General features: G+C 35.4%; 1 protein-coding gene across 3 annotated transcripts in view; it reads left to right on the top strand.

Moving 5' to 3' along the window:
• Window positions 1-20459, top strand: part of Ino80 (INO80 complex ATPase subunit) — a 129949-nt gene that overhangs the window by 13989 nt on the left and 95501 nt on the right. For 2 of the 3 annotated variants that reach the window (XM_027925365.2, XM_027925358.2), the window contains exons 2-6: window positions 13490-13675; window positions 13927-14096; window positions 14193-14260; window positions 16681-16842; window positions 19276-19396. In XM_027925365.2, coding sequence (XP_027781166.1) covers window positions 13533-13675; window positions 13927-14096; window positions 14193-14260; window positions 16681-16842; window positions 19276-19396 — 664 coding nt within the window. In that variant the 5' untranslated portion in view covers window positions 13490-13532. The remainder of the gene's footprint in view (window positions 1-13489; window positions 13676-13926; window positions 14097-14192; window positions 14261-16680; window positions 16843-19275; window positions 19397-20459) is intronic. The other variant, XM_071608095.1, reaches the window with a different exon arrangement.

The raw sequence follows: 20459 nt of genomic DNA, 5'->3' as shown, positions 1-20459 counted from the left end.
TACAACATCTTTGTTTTGTATGTGGTGCTGAGGATCGAACCCGGGCCGCACGCATGCCAGGCAAGCACGCTACCGCTTGAGCCACATCCCCAGCCCCTTAATTTCATTTTTGTGTGTGGTATTCTGTAGGGATTTGAAGCTTATTGTTTTTCCCCATATAGATCTCCTTTCGGTTTGAAAAATTTTTCCTTGTTAGATTGTTTCATTGCTTTTGTTGCTGTTGATCATGTAGGTTTCTTTCTGTAATCTCTTCCATACCATTAGTCATTTTGTCTATACCAATGTAATGTCATCATGATTACTATAAATTTAGTCAATCATGGATTTAGGTTAGGTAAACTTTAACTTTCTCCATCTTCTCAAACTTGTTTGGAGAATCCTATGTCCTTTGTATTTCCATATCAATTTCACACTCAGTTACCAGTTTCTTCTAAAATCCTCTGGATTTTGATTGGGAATGTGTTGAATTTATAGATGAATTAGGAGAGAATTGATAATATCCATGAACACATGTAAATAATATGTATGTACATATATAGTAAAAGAATTGTCTATACTATATAAAGGACTTCAATAACTCAGTAATTAAAAAGAGAGCTATTTTTTTAAAGGTATTTAAAAAACTTATAAAAAGAAAGTTATACCTTAGGTTGAGGCTGTAGCTCAGTGGTAAAGTGCTTGCCTCCCATGTGCCCAGCACCAGAAAAAAAAAAGTGTATGGATTTGTTTTTTCTGGACATTTCATATAAATGGAATCAGAATATGTGGCCTTTGGTTACTGGCTTCCTTCACTTTGCATATGATTTCAAAGTACATCCATGTTATAGCATTTCTCAGTAATTCCTTTTTATTGTTGAATGATATTCCATTGGATACATGGATCACATTTTATTTGTCTATCATCAGTCAATGGACATTGGGGGTTTTTATCACTCTTGGCTATTGTGATACTACTGTGAAGATTTAGATACAAGTTTTTGTGTAAATGTTTTAATTTTTCTTGGGTATAGTGGATTTGCTAGGTCATATGGTAACTTTTTATAAATCTTCAGAGGAACTGCCAAACTTCCCAGTGCCTGCACCATTTTACATTCCCAGGGCAGTGATTTAGGGCTCCAGTTTCTTCACATCCTAGTCACCGCTTGTTATATTCTCTCTCTCTCTCTTTTTTTTTCTCTTTAATAGCCATCTTACTGCAAAGCAGTGCGTCATTGAGCGGTAGTTTTTTGTTTATTTGTTTTGTTTTGAGATGGAGTCTCACCACATTGCCCAGGCTGGCCTCAAACCCCTGGACTCAAACGATCATCCTGTCTCAACCTCCCAAGAGGCTGAACTACAGATAAATGGCGCTGCTTGTGATTTTGATTTATTGTGCATTTTGCCAATAGCTACCAGTGTTAAAGCATCTTTTCATGGGCTTGCCTTTGGCATATCTTCTTTGGAGAAGTACCTATTTCAAATCTTTTGTTCATTTTTATTTTTTCAATTAATTTATTTTTGCAGTGCTAGGGATTGAACCCAATTTGCTCATTTTTGAAATAGCTTATTGTCTTAAAAAAAATTTTTTTTTTTAGTTGTAGATGGACACAATGCTTTTATTTTATTTATTTATTTTTATGTGGTGCTGATGATTGAACCCAGTTCCTCTTATGTGCTAGGCAAGTGCTCTACCACTGAGTTAAAACCCCAGCCCAGCTTATTATCTTTTTATAATTGTTTTAAGAGTTTTAAAAATATATTCTGGATACTATTCATTATTAGCTAAATGATTTGGAGATATTTTCTCATGGGTTTTATTTTCAATATCTTCATGGTATCATTTATAACACTAAATTATTATTACTTTTGCTGTTGCTCAGACTGGCCTTGAACTCATGATCTTCCTGCCTCAGTCTCCCAAGTAGCTGGGATTACAAATGTGAACTGTATTAAGCCTAATTTATCTGTTTTTATTGCTTCTGCTATTGTTTTAACGCTAAGAAATGCTTACCTCATCCACTATTGCTGTTTTCTTCCAAGAGTTTTGTAGTTTAGCTCTTAAATTTAGATCTGTGATCTTTTCTGAGTTGACTTTTGTTTGCTTTAAAAGGAAGGGTCCAGGGACTGGTGTTGTGGCTCAGTGGTAGAGCGCTCGCCTAGCACATGTGAGGTGCTGGGTTTGATCCTCAGCACCACATAAAAACAAATAAATAAATAAAATAAAGGCATTGTGTCCAACTACAACTAAAAACAATAAAAATTAAAAAAGAAGGGGTCCATCTTCATTGTTAGCATGTGACTATCCAGTTGTTAACAGCACTATTTTTTGAAAAATTTTATTTCTTTGTTGGTTTATCTTGACATTCTTGTTGAAAATCACCTGATTATAAATGTAAAGATTTATTTCAGCGCTTTTGTTCTAGTCTATTATTGTATATATCTATCCTTTTGTAGTTTCTGCATTGCCTGAAATATTGCAGCTATTTAGTAAGCTTTGAAATTGAGAAATTCCAGCTCATACTTAAAAAAGAGTTATCTTTAAAATCCTTTTGGTTATCCCAAGTCCCTTGTATTTCCATAGGAATTTTAATTTAGCTTGCCTATTTAAAAAAGAAAAGAAAGCCAATTTGGATGTTGGTAGTTATTATATTAAATTTATATTTATTGTCATTTTAATAATTTATTGTATCATTTGATCCATGAACATGGAATGTCTTTCCATTTATTTAGTTCTTCCTCCTCCATCTTTTCTTTCCATTTTCTTCTTCTTATTATTTATTTATTTTTTAATGAGACAGTCTCTTGCTATATTGCCCCTTACCTCATTTGCTCAAGTGGTCCTCCTATCTCAGCCTGTTCAGTAGCTGGGATGACAGGAGTTAATTCTTTAATTTCTTAAAATAATGTCTTCCTGCTTTTGATATATAAGTATTGCACTTATTTGGGTAAATTTATTTGTAAGTATTTTGTCATTTTTAAGGCCTCTAAATGAAATTGTTTTCTTAATTTATTTTCAGATTGTTCACTCATAGTGTTTATAAATATAGTTCATTTTTATGTATTGATCTTATACCATGGAAGATTTCTGAGCTTATTCTAATCAATTTTTTTCCAGTTGATTTGTTAAAATCATGTTAACTATATAAATAGAGAAAGTTTTACTTCTTTGTCTCTAACTAGGTGCCCTTTTAAAAAATTTCTTGCCTCATTGGCCTGGCTAAAACTCTCAGTACAATTTTGAATACATATGATAAAAGTAGACATTCTTGTTTTGTTTCTGGTTTTAAAGGGAATAGCATTTTGCCTTTGCCACCAAATATGATATTAGCTTTGAAGTTTACATATATACCCTTTACCAAGTTCAGGAAATTTCTTTTTATGCCAAGTTTGTACAGTGTTTCTATCTTGAAAATGTGCTGGCTTGTGTCAAATAATTTTTCTGTGTCTATTTAGATGATCATGTATGTTGTACCCTTAGTTTTACTGATGTGTGTAGCACAATTGATTTCAGATGTTATACCAACTTCATTCCTAGGATAAATTCTGCTTGGTAGTAGTATATAATCATTTTTATGTGTTCCTGGATTTGGTTTGCTGATATTTTGTTGAGGAGTGTGTGTGTGTGTGTGTGTGTGTGTGTGTGTATTTTATAAGGGATATTGATATATAGTTTTCTTTATTTCTACTTGGTTTTGGGATCAGAGTGCTATTGGTCTCATAGAATAATTTTGGTAAGTGTTCTTATCTCTTCTAATTTGTAGAAGACTTTGTGAAGTATTTGTATTAATTCTATTTTAAATGTTTGGTAGAACTCATTGGTGAGCCATTCGGTTTGGGCATTGATTTTATATGATCATAATTACTAGACCTTTTTTTTTTTTTTTGGTGCCTGGATTGAACTCAGGGGTACTTAACCCCTGAGCCACATCTACAGCCTGATTTATATTTTATTGAGATACAGAGTCTTGCTAAGTTGCTCAGAGATTTGCCAAATTGCTGAGGCTAGCTTTGAACTTGTAATCCTCCTGCCTCTGCCTCCTGAGCTGCTGGGATTACAGGTGTGCCCTACCGCCCTGCTTAGACTTTTCATTTTCTGTTTTTAAGATCATATGTCCATGGAAGGACCTTCCATATCCCAGCCCATTATTTCTTCATCAAAAATTACAGATATTATAAAGGATGTAATCATTAGGTATATAAAATTTTCTTGAAACATTAATATAGTCTAATATCTAAGATAATCATTGTTTCCTAAAATCCTATAGCACTTTATCTAGGGATGGCTCAGAGGCAGAGTGCTTGCGTAGTGTTTATGAAGCCCTGGGTTTGATCCCCAGCATAACCAAGAAAACTAAACTATAACACTTTATCTGTACATCTCTTAAGTCGCCTAATCAAAAGTTTTTTTGTTTTTTTTTTTCCATTTTGCAATGCTGGGAATCAAACCCTAGGCTTTGCATACACTAGGCAAGTGCTCTACCCCTGAGCTATATCCCCCAACCCCTGTGTGTGTGCATGTGCATGTACACAGTACTTAGGATTGAACCAAGGGATGCTCTACCACTGAACTATATCTCTACCCCCCCGCCCCCCCCTTTTGAGACATTGTCTCACTGAGTTGTCCAGGCTGGCCTCAAATCTCTTACTCTGCAGCCTCCCAAGTAGCTGGAATTACAGTTATGTGCCACTGTGCCTGGCCCCAAGTATGCTTTTTATTGTAGTTATTCTATTGCAGTCTTACCTCTTGTGTTAAAAGAAGTTCTCTGAAGGAAATACCCTTTTCTACACCGCACTTAAAGATCATCATGCTGGTGACTGAAATGTTAATCTAGTGTTTGTATCATTTTTTAAAAAATATTTTTAGTTGTCAATGGACCATTATTTTATTTATCCATACGTGGTGCTAAGAATCGAACCATCTATTAAAATATTATGGAGTTTGTTTATTTGGCTTGATTCTGTTATTTATGGCTTAGCACTATGAATTATCAGTGTTACCTGTGGATCAGATCTGGACATAATAGATTTGGGCAACAGAATTTCTCAGATTTGGAGCACAGGTGGGAAATTTAGATTTTATAGTTCCTTAATATTTGGCCTTTTGTATAAAGCACTGTTTTTAACTAGCTTCATGCTGTCTGTCTTCATTTATTTTTAGTATGGGGATTGAATCCAGGGGATGCTAAGCCACATCCTCAGCCCTTTTTTTATGTTTTGTTTTTATTTTTTGGTACTGGGGGTTGAATTCAAAGGTACTTAACCACTGAGTCACATCCCCAGACCTTTTTATATTTTATTTAGAGACGGGGGTCTTGCTGAGTTGCTTAGGGCCTTGCTAAATTTCTGAGCCTGGCTTTGAATTTGGATGCTCCTGTTTCAGCCTTCTGAGCCACTGGGATTATAGATGTGCACCGCTGCACCCAGTTTATGTTTTATTTTAAGACAGGGTCTTGCCAAGTTGCTTTTAACGTTGCTAAATTTCTGTAACTGGCTTTGAATTTGTAATCCTCCTGCCTCAGCCTCCTCCTGAGTTATTTGGATTACAGACATGTGCCTTACCATTGAGCTTTTAATCATTTAAATGCTTTTTAAGTTACAGTTCTTTCCTTAAGAGGCATATTGCCTTTATTCAACCTTTTTTTATTTACATTTGATAAATTTGGGAGTTTTATTTAATTTTTTTTTTTTTTTTTTTTAAATGCTAGGGATTGAATCCAGGGCCTTGCAGTTATTAAGTATGCATTCTACCTTTGAGCCATACCCCTAACCCTTTTTATTTTGAGCCAGGGTCTCACTAAGTTGCCCAGCTGGCCTCCAACTTGCAGACCTCTGCTTCATGTAGAAATTAGTTCTTCAAGGCTGATATGATTTAATTTATGAGTTTAAATCAACATTCTTGAACTAATTTTCTCAGATATTTTGATAGGTATTTTGTCCCCCTCCCCCCCTCAAAAAAAAAAAAAAAAAAAAGGAAAAGAAAAAAAAAAGTCCACTAAGTTTGGAATTCCTAATGGAGAAGAGACAAAAGAGCACATTACCATAATGTAAATGATAAAATAAAATTAAAAAAATATAACTCTTAGGTCTAACTTTAATGCTTTATATTTTTAATATTAGTAGATATTTGTCTGTATTTTTTAATAGGAAGGGCCTTGTTGAGGGTTGAACCCAGGAAATCTAAATGTGTAAATAATAGGACACATTTGTAATGGTTATGATTGTAATTGTAGTAGTGTATGTGGTGTTCATTAGATGTCATTCTTTGTGTGTGGACATGGGGTGGGGCATGTGTGTGCTGGAAATTTAACCTAGAGCCTCATGCATTCTAAAAGCGTATGTTTTTCCACTTAGTTACATCACTAGTCTATATATTGTTTTTACCATTGAGTTAGGGAAAAACAATCAGTGCATTCTCACCCATCTTTAAACAAACAAATAAATGCAACCAAACTAAAAAGTGTTAGATTAAACTGCCATTTGAACAGCACCTCTTATTTCATTTCTATCTAGAGATCAAATTGCTTTCTCTTCAAATAGGTATCATTATTAGGCTCTTCATTTAGGGGAAGATATAAAAAGTTCTGTTCTTTTTGTTGGTGTGTTGGTGCACCCCTGTAATCTCAACAACTCAGGAGGCCGATGCAGAAGGATTGCAAATTTGAGGCTAGTCTCAGCAGCTTAGATCCTGTCTCAAAATAAAAATGAAAAGGATTGGAGATAGAGCTAAGTGGTGTAACATTCCTGGGTTCAGTCCCCACCCCCCATTCCTCCAAACAAAACAAAACAAACAAAAAAAGTCCTGTCCTCAGGTAAGAATTGGTGATTGGTGCAGGTGCATTTCAGGTTCTTGTCTAAAACTAAAACCTTGGTCTCACTTGCCCAATATTTAAAAACCTGTCTGAAACTCAGTTTTAATGATCATTTGTCTGAAAGACTATCAATTCATGGAATTCTCCTGTCCTTGCTCAGCAGAAGTAAGATAATGAATGATTGGACCCATTCTACTTCTTAACTTTTGTATCTTTTAGTTTGATTTAAACTTTTGTTCTCAAATGTATCCAAGATGGGGCTAGAGGCTAATGGTATTAACTGCAGATTGTCTTTATGTAGAATGTAACATTAGAGCTATAGTTTTGTAGCCTTGAAATTTAGACTGTGTATAAAAGTGGAAAATAGGGGACTGGGGTTGTGGCTGAGTGGTAGAACACTTGCCTAGCATGTGTGAGGCACTGGGTTCGATCCTCAGCACCACATAAAGATAAATAAATAAAGGTATTGTGTCCATCTACAACTGGTCATGAAGTGGCATACCTGTAATCCCATTTACTCAAGACCCTCAGGCAAGAGCATCATGAATTTGAGGCCAGTATGGACAATTTAGGAGAGGAGACCCTGCCTCAAAGTAAAAAATTTAAAAGGGCTGGGAATGCAGTACATTGCTTGCCTAGCATGTGCAAGTCCTAGATTCAATCTCTAGATCTTTCCTACTACTCCCCCCCAAAAAAAAGAAGGAAAAGGAAATTAATGTAATTATTTATAAAATATCAGAATCAAATAGATTCATGAGATATGAATTCCTTTCCCCAATAATTTAGAGTTTAATAGGGGAGATATCTATCTACACACACACACACACACACACTAAATAGAATATAAGATCATATAAGCACCATGTTTTCTATTACCATTCAAAAGTTCAGAGGAGAGAGAGAGAATAGTCTTAGCTAAAGATAATCTAAAAGTGTTTTCCATAACAATGTATTTCATTTTATCTTTGAAAGATTTTATTGCAACCTGGTAAAACATCTTAACAGGCATTTTCATAGGACAAGGGCAAGACATCATTAATAAAGATATAGCAGTAACTCTTAACTGTAAACTATCAGTCTAGGATCACTCATGAACACAGTCTGTTATATGTGGGTAAGGTTCAGAAGCAGATACTTTACTGTGTGGACAGTAGACTGTTATAAGAGGAACTGAAGTATGATCAGAGTCCAGTTTCAGGATAATTAGGATGAGAGAGCCTGTGGAAAGACCAGTCTACAGTGAATTACTTTGACAGCATATAATTTGAAAAAGCTTTTGAATTGAAGATTGGGGTGGGTCTACTAAGATGTTAGGAGATATTTTTACAGGAATTCTCAATTTATCTGTAGTGGGGCAGTAAAGATTAAATTGGAAAAGATAATTTGAAGCCAGATGGTAAGGTCTTTGAATTTCAGTCTGAATTATTTAGACTATTTAATTTTGGAAAAGTATTGAGGGGTAATGACATAGTCAGAATGATGTTTTGCGGGTACTGGTTTGACAATAGCTATGAGTATGAATAGATTAAGATGAACTTGGGAAACTACATTTGGAAGCAGTGGTCTAGATGTGAGTTAAGAATTTAAAGGAGAACTTTAATAGGGAAAGAAAGGTCTGGTACCAGACTTGGTTTCCAAAGAACAATCAACTACACATTGGTTACAAGGTAAGAAGAGAAGTAGAGGGGAGTATAAAAAGTGATTCCCTGAGTTTCGAGTCCAAATAACTATTAATGCCAGTGGCTCCGGAGGCTGAGACAGGAGGATCACAATTTCAAAGCCAACCTCAGGAGAAGTGCTAAGCAACTCAGTTGAGACCCTGTCTGTAAATAAAATACAAAATAGGCCTGGGGATGTGGCTTAGGGGTTGAATGCCCCTGAGTTCAATCCCTGGTACCAAACAACAACAGCAACAAAACAAAAACCCCCAAACCTGAAAACACATAAGAAAGAAAGAGGAACTAGCTGGTTTGGGGGCAGAGGAGAAATTTGAGTTTGTAGGTGCTAGTGGTAGAATAGGTACTATCTAGGGTAGAATTTCGGGGATGGGACTATAGCTCAGTGGCAGAGCACTTAGCCTAGCATGTGTGAGGCACTGGGTTCCGTCCTTATCACCACATAAAAATAAACAAAGGCATTCTGTCCATCTACAACTACCAAAAAAAAAATTTTTTTTTTTTTAAAGGGTGGAATATCCAACAAGCATCTAGAATGTGTACTTTGTAAGTTTGGGGCCAGGGAATCAATCACATAACTGTTCATTGAAGTCCTGGTTATAGATGAGATTTCCTAAGAGTAAAAAATGGATGAAGGAATGAGTGGACTTTACACAGTTACGCTAAAGAAGTTTCAACAGAGGGGATAAAGAAGGAATAGGACAGAAGTTTCCAAAGAGATGGAGAGTATCCAGAAATAAGATTTACTTAGTCAGCAATATCAGTCATTCTGATTTTCAAATTGGTTAGCTCTAATTCTGCCTTATTACAAGTATCTTATAATCTCTCTTTTTTTAATCACCAAATGAAATCTGTAGGTAGTATTATCTATAATTAAAAACAACACAGTATGCCCAGTTGTACTATATTGGAGAACCATAAATAACTTAAGAGTAAAATAATATTTTAAAACATGAATTCATGGGCATGGCACATAATGGATGACATAGGAAATAGATCCTTTGCACAAGTACACAGAATCACCTTGACTGAAGAGTTGCAATTGTAGACTGATAAAGTCAATCTGTCTTATTAACTCAAATACCACAAATAAGGAGGAAACCAGTGAGCTGAAGTCAGATTTTTTTTAAAAATGGAGATATTTGCTCCTCAAGCCCTTCCAAGGTGAGGAGGTGCATGACTTAAGAATTTTGAAGAAGAAAGGATTTGAAGTAATCTTTGTAGAGAGTGATAAGAAGTGGGTAAAAGGGCTGTTGAAGTGTCAAGTGCTCTGCTGAATTTGTATAACTAGTGGGTCAATTGGCCATGGCCCTGCAATTTTTTTGTAGAGAATAAAAGACAAATGTAGGAGTTGAATGTCTAAGGCTTTTAACAGGCCAATCAAGGCACCTGAGCTGAAACTAGAGTCCACCAATCTTTTTTTTTTTTAAATATTTTTAGTTGTAGATGGACATAATACCTTTTCTTTTGTTTATTTAGTTTTTTTTAAAAATATTTTTATGTGGTGCTGGGGATCAAACCCAGTGCATCATGCTTGTTAGGCAAGTGCTCTACCACTGAGCCACAACCCCAGCCCAAGTTCACCAATCTTAAAAGGGAGTTTAAAAATAAAAATTAAGGATAGTTGCACACCATTGTGAATATACTTAATGCCACTGCCTGTTAAAGTGGTTAAAATGGTAAATTTTATATATTACCACAATAAAAAAATAATTGAACACTTTAAAAATATTATTGCTTAAGTTTCCAGATACTGTCATGAAACCTTTTGTGGAGATTGGTCAAGAACTTCATGCCTGTAGCACCTTCTGGTAGCTCTGTGGACATAAGGGAATGATTACCATCAGGATTACCATTTCAGCCATCAGAGATGATTACCTACAGAAGTGATGCTGGGACAAATGATATTTTTTTATTTTTTTAATTAATTTATTTTTTTTTTAAAGAGAGAGATGAGAGAGAGAGAGAGAGGGAGGGAGGGAGGGAGAATTTTTAATATTTATTTTTTAGTTTTTGGCGGACACAACATCTTTGTTTTTGTATGTGGTGCTGAAGATTGAACCCGGGCCGCACGCATGCCAGGCGAGCACACTACCGCTTGAGCCACATCCCCAGCCCGACAAGTGAGATTTTAAGACTCATGACTAGGAAGTCACAGCATTTCATGAGTACTCATGTAACAAGGTTGTCTATGTTGAGCATTGTGCAATTATGGACATAATTAAGCTTTCCTGGAGAAATAGATTTTGACTTCACTTAGCCCAGTTACTGAGAAATTAATTTTGAAAATATTTTGTTTTGGTACCAGGGATTGAGCTACACATTCCCAGCCCTTTTTACTTTTTTTTTTTTTTTTTTATATTGAGACTGGGTCTCACTAAGTTGTTTAGGGCCTTGCTAAATTGCTAAGGCTGGCCTTGAGCTTGGGACTCTCCTGCCTCAGCCTCCTCAGTTGCTGGAATTACAGTCATGCCATACCATGCCCGGGGAATGAGGGAGTTTTGGTATTTTTTTATTAAAAACAAGTGAAACATGTTAGGTCTCAATTTACAGAGAAGAATTTATTGAGACCCCTTTTTTTAAGTTTTTTTTTAAATTTTATTTTTAGTTGTAGATGGACACAATAACCTTTATTTATTTCATTTTTTTTCATATGGTACTGAGGATCAAACCCAGTGTGTCTCATATGTGCTAGGCAAATGCTCTACCACTGAACTATAGCCCCAGCCTTTAAAAAAAGTGTTTTTAACATTCTTTTTTTCTTGAACTATGTTACCAAGACTGATAATTTAAATACCATGTAATTCATTTCAGTTTACAATTCATTGATGTTTAGTGAATTTTTTGGAATTCTACATCAACTACAATGTGGTTTTAGAACTCTGTGTGCGGGAGGGTGACGGGGGTTACTGGGGATTGAACCTAGGATTTTACATATGCTAGGTAAACATTATACCACTGAGCTACATCCCCAGCCCTAGAACATTTTTGAGCCTCCCCAAAAGATCTCTTATATCCATTTAGAGTCCATTCTCTTTGGTACTTCCAGACAACCCTAGTTTACTGTCTCTGTAACCTTTGTTTCCTGATTTTTTTTTTTTTTTTTTTGTGTGTGTGTGTGTGTGTATGTATGTATGTATTTGCACACAATACATATTGAATCTGGGGCACTCCACCACCAAGCTACATCCCCAGTCTTTCAAAAATTAGTATTATTATTTTCCCCTTGGGCTGGAAACCCAGGTCCTCACTTATGCCAAGCTAGTACTTTACCACTGAGCCATCCCAGCCCCTTTTTTGTTTTTTGAAACTGGGTCTTACTAAGTTGCTGAGGCTGGCCTCAAATTTATGATACTCTGCCTCAGCCTCCTGAGTTGCTGGGATTACAGCATGAACCACCATGGCCAGTGCTGAACACTTAATGTATGTGGAATCACAGAAAATGTGGTCTTCTATGTCTGGTTTCTTTTACTTAACAATCTTTTTTTTTTATTTTAATATTTTTTAGTTTTTGATGGACCTTTATTTTTTTTATTCACATGTGATGCTGAGAATCGAACCCAGTGCCTCACATATGTTAGGCAAGCACATAACATCCCTCTTCCCTATCTAGAATTCATCTTTGTTTTTAATTGTAGCCGTTCTAGAGGGTATAAAATTGTATCATGCTGTATCTTTAATTTGTATTATTTATTGATGTTGAACATCTTTTCATCTATCTAGGAGCCATTTGTATATCTTCATCATGAAATTTCAGAACCTTTTGTCAGTTTTAAATTGGGCTATTTGAGAGGTGTTTATATATTGTAGATATAAGACTTTAAAAAAAATATTTATTGTTTTTAATTGTAGTTGGACACAATACCTTTGTATTATTTATTTATTTTTATGTGGTGCTGAGGACTGAACCCAGGGCATCGTACACGCTAGGCAAGTGCTTTACTGCTGAGCCACAACCCCAGCCCCAGTATATAAGACTTTTATCCAATAGATGATTTGCAAATATTTTCTCCTAATCTGTGGTTTATCTTTGTTTTCTTAGATGGTGGCTTAATTGCTATATATTGTCATTTCATTATTTAATCCTAGCTAAATCCTGTAATTCTTTATAGATAGAAGGTATTACATAAAAGACAGTTGTGGGGAAAGTTGTGCTGATATGATAATTCCTCAAGTGAAGACATTTTGACTTCATGTTTAACAACATGAGGCAGCAAAAAGAATGCATAAGCTCTGCCTGTTTTTGTTTTTTTTTTGACCCTTCTATTCTTTTTGCTCCAGTTTTCTAAATCATTTTAAAATTAAACCCATTATGACATTTTTACAAGAGATTGTAAAAAACTCTGTCAATATGTCAATTCCGCTGTAAATAGAATACCTCTCACATGTGTTATATTAATGCAAAATGAAGAAGCAACAACTACTTCTAAGGTGATGCTGATAAGTACTCCTATAGTTCTCTCCTGTGAAGTGCATAGCAGTGAATTTGTTGTATAGATTCGGGTAGTTATTTACTCATAGTTATTATAAGTCGTTGTTAATTGTAGGAGAAAAGGGTACTATTTCAAAAATGTGTAATACAAATTTTCATTGTAACATGACAGTGTTACTATATTTTGGTATTCATCCTATGCTTTTAATTTCTGCCTTAGCACTAACAGGCATTGTCTAAGGAGTTTTTTTTTTATTATTATTTATTTATTTTTTTTAGTTATCGGCGGACACAACATCTTTGTTTGTATATGGTGCTGAGGATCGAACCCGGGCCGCACGCATGCCAGGCGAGCGCGCTACCACTTGAGCCACATCCCCAGCCCTGTCTAAGGAGTTTTATCATGATCCTTCTACATTGTTTTATGTTTTTTAAAATATTTTAAAATTTTTGATGGACCTTTGTTTCATGCTATCTTCTCAGTATCTTGTGTTCTAGATGGTCTGACTTGTCTTCATTTTGTGAGAGAGTAGGCAAGAGAAAGAAAATGAATAGTCTTTTTCATTTTTTTACTACTTATCTCTGTTCCTCAGCTGTGTAGTTGGAGGCCCTTGTGCATGAAGACAGATTTGTTCTATGGCCTCAGAGTTGGGTGCCGGGGACGATGGCGGCTGCAGTGAGCTGGCAAAGCCCCTCTATCTTCAGTATCTGGAGAGGGCCCTCCGGTTGGACCATTTCCTGCGACAAACATCAGCCATCTTCAACAGGAATATTTCTAGGTATGTTATTTCATCTTTGTAATCTTATAATGTACCGCATTTCTGATTCCTTTTATCCCTGTAAACTTTAGGGTTAAAGTATTTTAGGACTTTTGTTATCTTTGATGTTTTCTTTTTTCTTCTTTTAAGTAAAATACAGTTAGCCTTTTCTAAGAATCAATTTCTTCTATAAAATATCCAGTTTTACTAACTTTAAAGTATAATGTTTTGCTGGAGGAACTGTGACTATTGACTTGCTATTCAATTTATAGCGATGATAGTGAAGATGGACTGGATGACAGCAATCCCTTATTGCCCCAGTCTGGGGATCCCTTAATACAAGTAAAGGAAGAACCTCCAAATTCATTGCTTGGTGAAACTTCTGGAGCAAGCAGTTCTGGAATGTTAAACCCGTACTCGCTGAATGGAGTTCTGCAGTCAGGTCTGTGTGGCTTGAGATCCCTCTTTGGTCTAGCAGTTCTCTTGGTGTAGTCATTCTTTCATTTTTATTTCATTTTATTTTTGTTTCTTTATACAGAATCAAAATCTGACAAGGGGAATTTGTATAACTTCTCTAAGTTGAAGAAAAGCAGAAAGTGGCTAAAGGTAAGAAATAAGGCAGAATGTTTACAATTCAAATAATCTGCTGATATTGCTAATAGAGGGCAAGTTGTTAACTCATTTTTATAGATTGACAGATTGTTTTTATTTCTCATGCTGGTCCTGGGGATGCACATTCTAGGCAAGTGCCCTACTACTTAGCTATACACCCTAGGGGCCTAGGGGTTCTTGGTTGTGGTATTTTGAAGAAGGTTCAGTGACATCATTTTAGCAAACATTGGTAAAGCACAGTGGAGAAAGGAATATAGTAATCAAATTAGATAAGATCTTTGCCCTTGTTGGCTCATGTCATCAGGAATATCAATTTTCCATCAGTCCATGAGTAGTTCAATCATGCAATAAATGTTGATTGAGTGCATTCATGTGCCAGGAGCCATTGAACATGGACTGGTTTCTTGCCCTGTGGAGCTTATATTCTAAATGAGGAGGTAGTGAGTAAGCCTGTAAACAAGTAAACTTTCAAACAAGAAAACTTTCAAACAAGTCAACTAGGAAGTCACGGCATTTCAACTAACTTGTGAATGACCAGAGAGAATCATGTGAGGGTCTAATTGTAAGAGCATTTCAAATAGAAGAAACAACTGTGGGATTCATGAGTTAAAAAAGCACCTTAGGGGGCTGGGGCTTTGGCTCAGCAGTGGAGCACTCGCCTAGCATGTGTGAAGCGCTGGGTTCAATCCTCAGCACCACATAAAAATAAATTAATTAATTAAAAAAACAAAAGTATTGTCAATTGCAACTTAAAAAATATTGAAAAAAAAAGAAAAAACACCTTAGTGCTGGGTGAGGTGGCACACACCTATAATCCCAGTGACTTTGGAGGCTGAGGAAGGAAGATTGCAAGTTCTAGATCAAATTCAGCAACTTAACAATACCCTGTCTCAAAATTAAAAATAAAAGGGGCTATAGGTGGGGCAGGGGCTGTAGGTGGAGCTCAGTGGTTATGTGCCCCTAGTTTTAATCCCCAGTACCAAAAAGAAAAGAATCAACTTGGTATGTCTAGGGGAAAAGGAAGGCCAGTGTGGCCAGTCTGTTGGAGCACGGTGAATGGAGGGCAGAGGTAAAAGATGAGATTGGAGGCTGTGATAACACAAGGCCTCATATATCCACTTAAGGAATTTGTATTTAATCTAATAATAATCATAAGCCATTGGAGTTTTAACAAGCAGCACCAGTGGTATAATATCATTTACATTTCTTACAATGTTACTATTAATGGCCAGACTTGAATTTAGGATAGTATTTCTTCTGAAAACTATTTGGGGCTGGAATTGTAGCTCAGTGATGGCAGCTACTTGTCTAGCATTTGTGAAACAACTACGTTCGATCCCTAGCACCACATAAAAATACATAAATAAAGGTATTGTATCAGTCTACAACTAAAACAAATTAAAAAAATAAAGACTAATTGTTTTTCCCTTAGCACGCACAAGGTCATCAGTTCAATCCCAAGCGCCAAAATAAATAAATAAAATAAAACTAATTATTTCACTGTTTCATTCTTTTCCTGTGAAAAGCTAAACGAAGTGTAAATTCTTTACTATTACCTCGTGCACTTTAAAAGGCTCATGTGTAAAAGGTCTGATTTACTCAACGTCAGTAAGGCTTTGTTCTGGTAGAAATGCATAAATCTTTATACGTAGCCATGACATTTTAAAAAATTTAGATACACTTCACTTGCCATAAAATTTAACCTTTTAAAACATACAGTTTAGTAGTTTTTCGTGTGTTCACAAGGTGGTTCTCAGACATAACCACTGTCTAATTTGAGAACATTTCATTACTTCATAAAGAAGCTGTGTAGTCATTAATAGCCACTCCCTACTCTCTAGTTCCCCTAGTCCCTGCCAGCCACTAATCTGCTTTCTGTCTCTTTTGATTTGTCAATTTTGGAAATTTAACATAAATTGAATCATCATTTGTGGTCCTAGCTTCTTTCAATTAGCATAATTTTTTAAGCTTCTTTATTTTTGTGACACATATTAGTACTTTTTTTTTATAGCTAAGTAATATTTCATTATCTGGATATTCCACATTTTGTTTATCCATTCATCAATTAACGGCTATTTGTTTTTTTTCCCTTTTTTTGTTATTGTGGCTTACTTTTTCTTATTCTTCTATATTCTATAGGTAGATTTTGGTTTGGTTTTGTTTGCCTTGGAATTTAAAATTTAGCTTGAGAATCTTATGTATAGTGTACTCAGTGCAATATAACCTTCCTATTAGGTTTAATAGTATCCTTTTTTGTTTTTCAGTTGAATTAGTAAATGGAATATAAAGGAAACTGAAATGACTGTTCTCCAGCTGTTTTTGTCATTGTTTTAGGATCTGGGGAAAAAATTCTTGGATTATAAATTGAATAACAACATAGCGAAAATTATATTTTCATTTTTTCCATTTTCCAGAACATTCTTTTAAGTGATGAATCCAGTGAAGCAGATTCTCAGAGTGAAGACAATGATGATGATGAAGAAGAACTCAATCTTAGCAGAGAAGAACTTCACAACATGCTTCGACTACACAAATATAAGAAACTTCACCAAAATAAGTATAGCAAAGACAAGGAGGTGAGGGTTTCAAGAGAAAACTCAGACCTTCATGCTGGGTGTTTACTCTCTCTGGTTTGTAGTCATTAATGAGATATATATTTAAACTTTATATTTAGGTGGTGGTGGTTGTGAACAGCTTATTGAGACATAATCCATACACCCAAAATTCAGCTTTTAAACACTTGCTAATCAATAGTTTTTGGTATATTTATAGCATTATGTTAGAATCATCATTAATTTTGTAAAATATTTTCATCACTCTGGAAAGAAAACTCATATTCCTGAGCTGTTGCCATTCATTTTCTTCTTTTTCTTTAGTGTCAGGCAACTATCAGGCAACTTCCAGTCTATCTTATTTGTTTGGGGGCTGTGCTTGATGTCAAATCAAGGGACTTAAGAATGTACCTTTTTTTTCTGTAAATGTTCCCATTCTCAACATTTCGTACAAATGGATTTATACAACGGTATCTTTTGAGTGTGCAGCTTCTCTCAATATAATTTTTTCAAAGTCCATCCCTTTTATAGCCTGTATTGTACTACATTCCTTTTTATTGCCAAATGTTCTGTTGCATATATACCATATTTATCTGTTCTTCAGTTGATCAACTGATTGGCTTATTTCTGCTTCTTGCTACTTATGAATAGTACTGCTGTGAAGATTTGTGTGTAAGTATTAGTGTGGATATATGTTTTCAATTCTCTTAGGTGTGATCTTAGCACAGGAATTGCAGGGTCATATGGTAACTATGTTTATTTAACCCTTTGAGGATCTGCCAGAATGTTTACATGCAACTGCTCTTTTTTTTTTTTTTTTTTTTTAAAGAGAGAGTGAAAGAGGGAGAGAGAGAGAGAGACAGAGAATTTTAATATTTATTTTTTAGTTATTGGCGGACACAACATCTTTGTTTTGTATGTGGTGCTGAGGATCGAACCCGGGCCGCACGCATGCCAGGCAAGCGCGCTACCGCTTGAACCACATCCCCAGCCCCGCAACTGCTCTTTAAAAGTGTTCTGTCTTGGAAAATTCCTTTTTTTCACCTACTAACATTAAAATGATGATAGTTTTAAGTGATAACTATTTGACACTCTTACTAAAGTGTTTTGATTTTTGCCGGAAGTATAATTCATTGTCTGTATGAAAAATAGCATATTTGGAAACAAACAGTTTTCCAGCAATTTCTTATAGTCCAAAGTTAGTTCAGAAAGCTTTGAATATAATATGCTGAAACTTATAATCTGATAGAAGTGATAAGGAGAATTCCTGAAAAATTTAATTCAAATTGTGTTTTTTTTTTTGTTTGTTTATTATAGTCTAGTGATAAGGCATGTAACTTCAAATTTCCTCACTTTAAAAATTGAGGTATAGCGGGTGGGGTTCTGGCTCAGTGGAAAGGTGCTTGCCTAGCACATGCGAGGCCCTGGGTTCAATCCTCAGCACCACATATAAATAAATAAATTAAATAAAGATATTGTGTCCAACTAAAATAAATATTTAAAAAAAAATTGAGGTACAGGGCTGGGGTTGTGGCTCAGAAGCAGAGCGCTTGCCTACCACGCGTGAGGTACTGGGTTCAATTTTCAGCACCAAATAAAAAATAAAATAACTAAAAAAAAAAAAAAAACTAAAAAATAAGTATTTTTTAAAAAATTGGTACAGAATACCTGTAGAAAAGAACACAAACTAAGCATACAGCTTGATGAGGGCTCATTTAATTTTGACCTTTGAGAATCTTGTAAGAGTTCTTCATATTACACTTCCATTCTAGTTTCAGTCCTTGGACAATACTTTGTCTATAATCCAGGTAAAAATGTCAATTGTGGACTACCTGATTTTAATTAATTTTCATATTTATGCATTAGCAATAAATAAGACAGAATTAATGTGAGATTTGGCTGTCAATTTAAGTGAAATTTTGAAATGATTCCTGGATGGAAACAATTAGATTATTCATGTTAGAATTCTGGTAATACAGGAACTATCCATAATAATGGTAGACTCTCTTAATGGGAGACAAATAGAGAAGACTTGAAAGATTGAAGAATTTGGTTGACTGGTAAAGGTCAGACTGTCAAGCATCAGGAACCTGGGGACCTATTATTGGTAAGAGAAATATTTCCAAGGGGAGATCTTTCTGTCAGGAATTAATTTTATCTCAGGTATATCAGGAGCAAATAAATTATCTGGTATAAATTCAGAAGCCTCAAGATTTTTTCCTAAAGTTTTTTTTTTTTTTTTTTTCAGCATTCTGTATTATGCATAGCAGTTAAAGTTATTTTGCTTTGAAGTTAAGGAAATTCCCTTTGATGTAATAAATTCTTACTGATCTCTGTAGGAAGAATATTTTATTTAGGAGCTATGATTTCCTATGGTTCAGCTTTCTTTCACAGTGATGATTTTAAGGCTGGTCTGTACAACATAGGCAGGCCTATTACACACTTTGCATTTTTCAGTTGCAGCAGTACCAGTACTACAGTGCAGGCCTGCTTTCTACATATGACCCTTTTTATGAGCAACAACGACACTTACTTGGACCCAAAAAAAAGAAATTCAAGGAGGACAAAAAGCTTAAAGGTGAGCATGTTGATCTGCCTTCCACATATACTCATCCTTAATTTTCAGAATTTTGTGTGGCTGGCTGGACACTGTGGTGCATGCATATAATCCCAGCTCCTTGAGAGGCTGAGGCAGGTGGATTGCAAGTTCAAGGCCAGTTTGGGCATCTTAATGAGACCCTGTCTCAAAAAAAAAAAAAGGTGTGGGGGATAGGGCACTGTGTGTATAGCTTTGTGGTTCAACACCCCTGGGTTTAATCCATAGTACAAGAAAAGAATGAATTATGGGTGTCCTGCTAAAACATAAGCATAATATATATACAGTAAAAATTTGCTTTACCTGAAAAACTCTAGTCTCCTTTCTGTTCGGAAGTATTAACCTTATTTCATATTTGGTTTATGGTCTTTTTGAGAGTTGGAAAAACGTAACTAGAGATTCCTGGTCAAAGATTTTCAGCAAATTAATGTATTTGTTGTTTTCTCTATGCACTCTGGCAATGTTGAAAGTGATTTGGAGGCCGGGGTTGTGGCTCAGTGGTAGGGCACTTGCCTAGCATGCATGAGGCACTGGGTTCGTTCCCCAGCTCCACATAAAAATAAATAAAATAAAGATATTGTGTCCATCCAAAAAAAAAAAAAAGAAAGTGATCTAGGATGGGAAAAAGTTGCTTATGCATCATTAGGTATGACGAGTAACCTGAAATATATGGAGTAAGTTATAATTGTTGTTGGCTGAGGTGATTTAAAATAGATCACATCCTGATGATCTCCTGTAGTGTTTGCAGTTTTATATCTTTCTTCTCTTGTTGAGCTCTAAGCAGCTGGAAACCAGGAAGGAAACAGGAAGGGAGAGTCTTAAACTATCTGTGGAAGGCAAATTTTATTCCCTTGAAGGTATGAGTTGAAGTCAAAAAACGTCTTTTTAGGTTTCCTCCCTTCTTATCTCCCACATCCTCCTTTTATATCTGTTTTCTCATTTTCTATTCACTCGCCCCACTAGCTTTTCGCACAGATTTTAGTGTCATATAACTTAATGTATTTAGTGTCATATCACTTAATGTTACTTTTCTTCAGCTTACATG

This window comes from Marmota flaviventris, chromosome 2, assembly GCF_047511675.1.
Source record: "Marmota flaviventris isolate mMarFla1 chromosome 2, mMarFla1.hap1, whole genome shotgun sequence".
In the NCBI taxonomy this organism is placed as follows: domain Eukaryota; kingdom Metazoa; phylum Chordata; class Mammalia; order Rodentia; family Sciuridae; genus Marmota; species Marmota flaviventris.
Note: the sequence above shows the minus strand (reverse complement) of the source record. Positions and strands in the feature narration are given on the sequence as shown.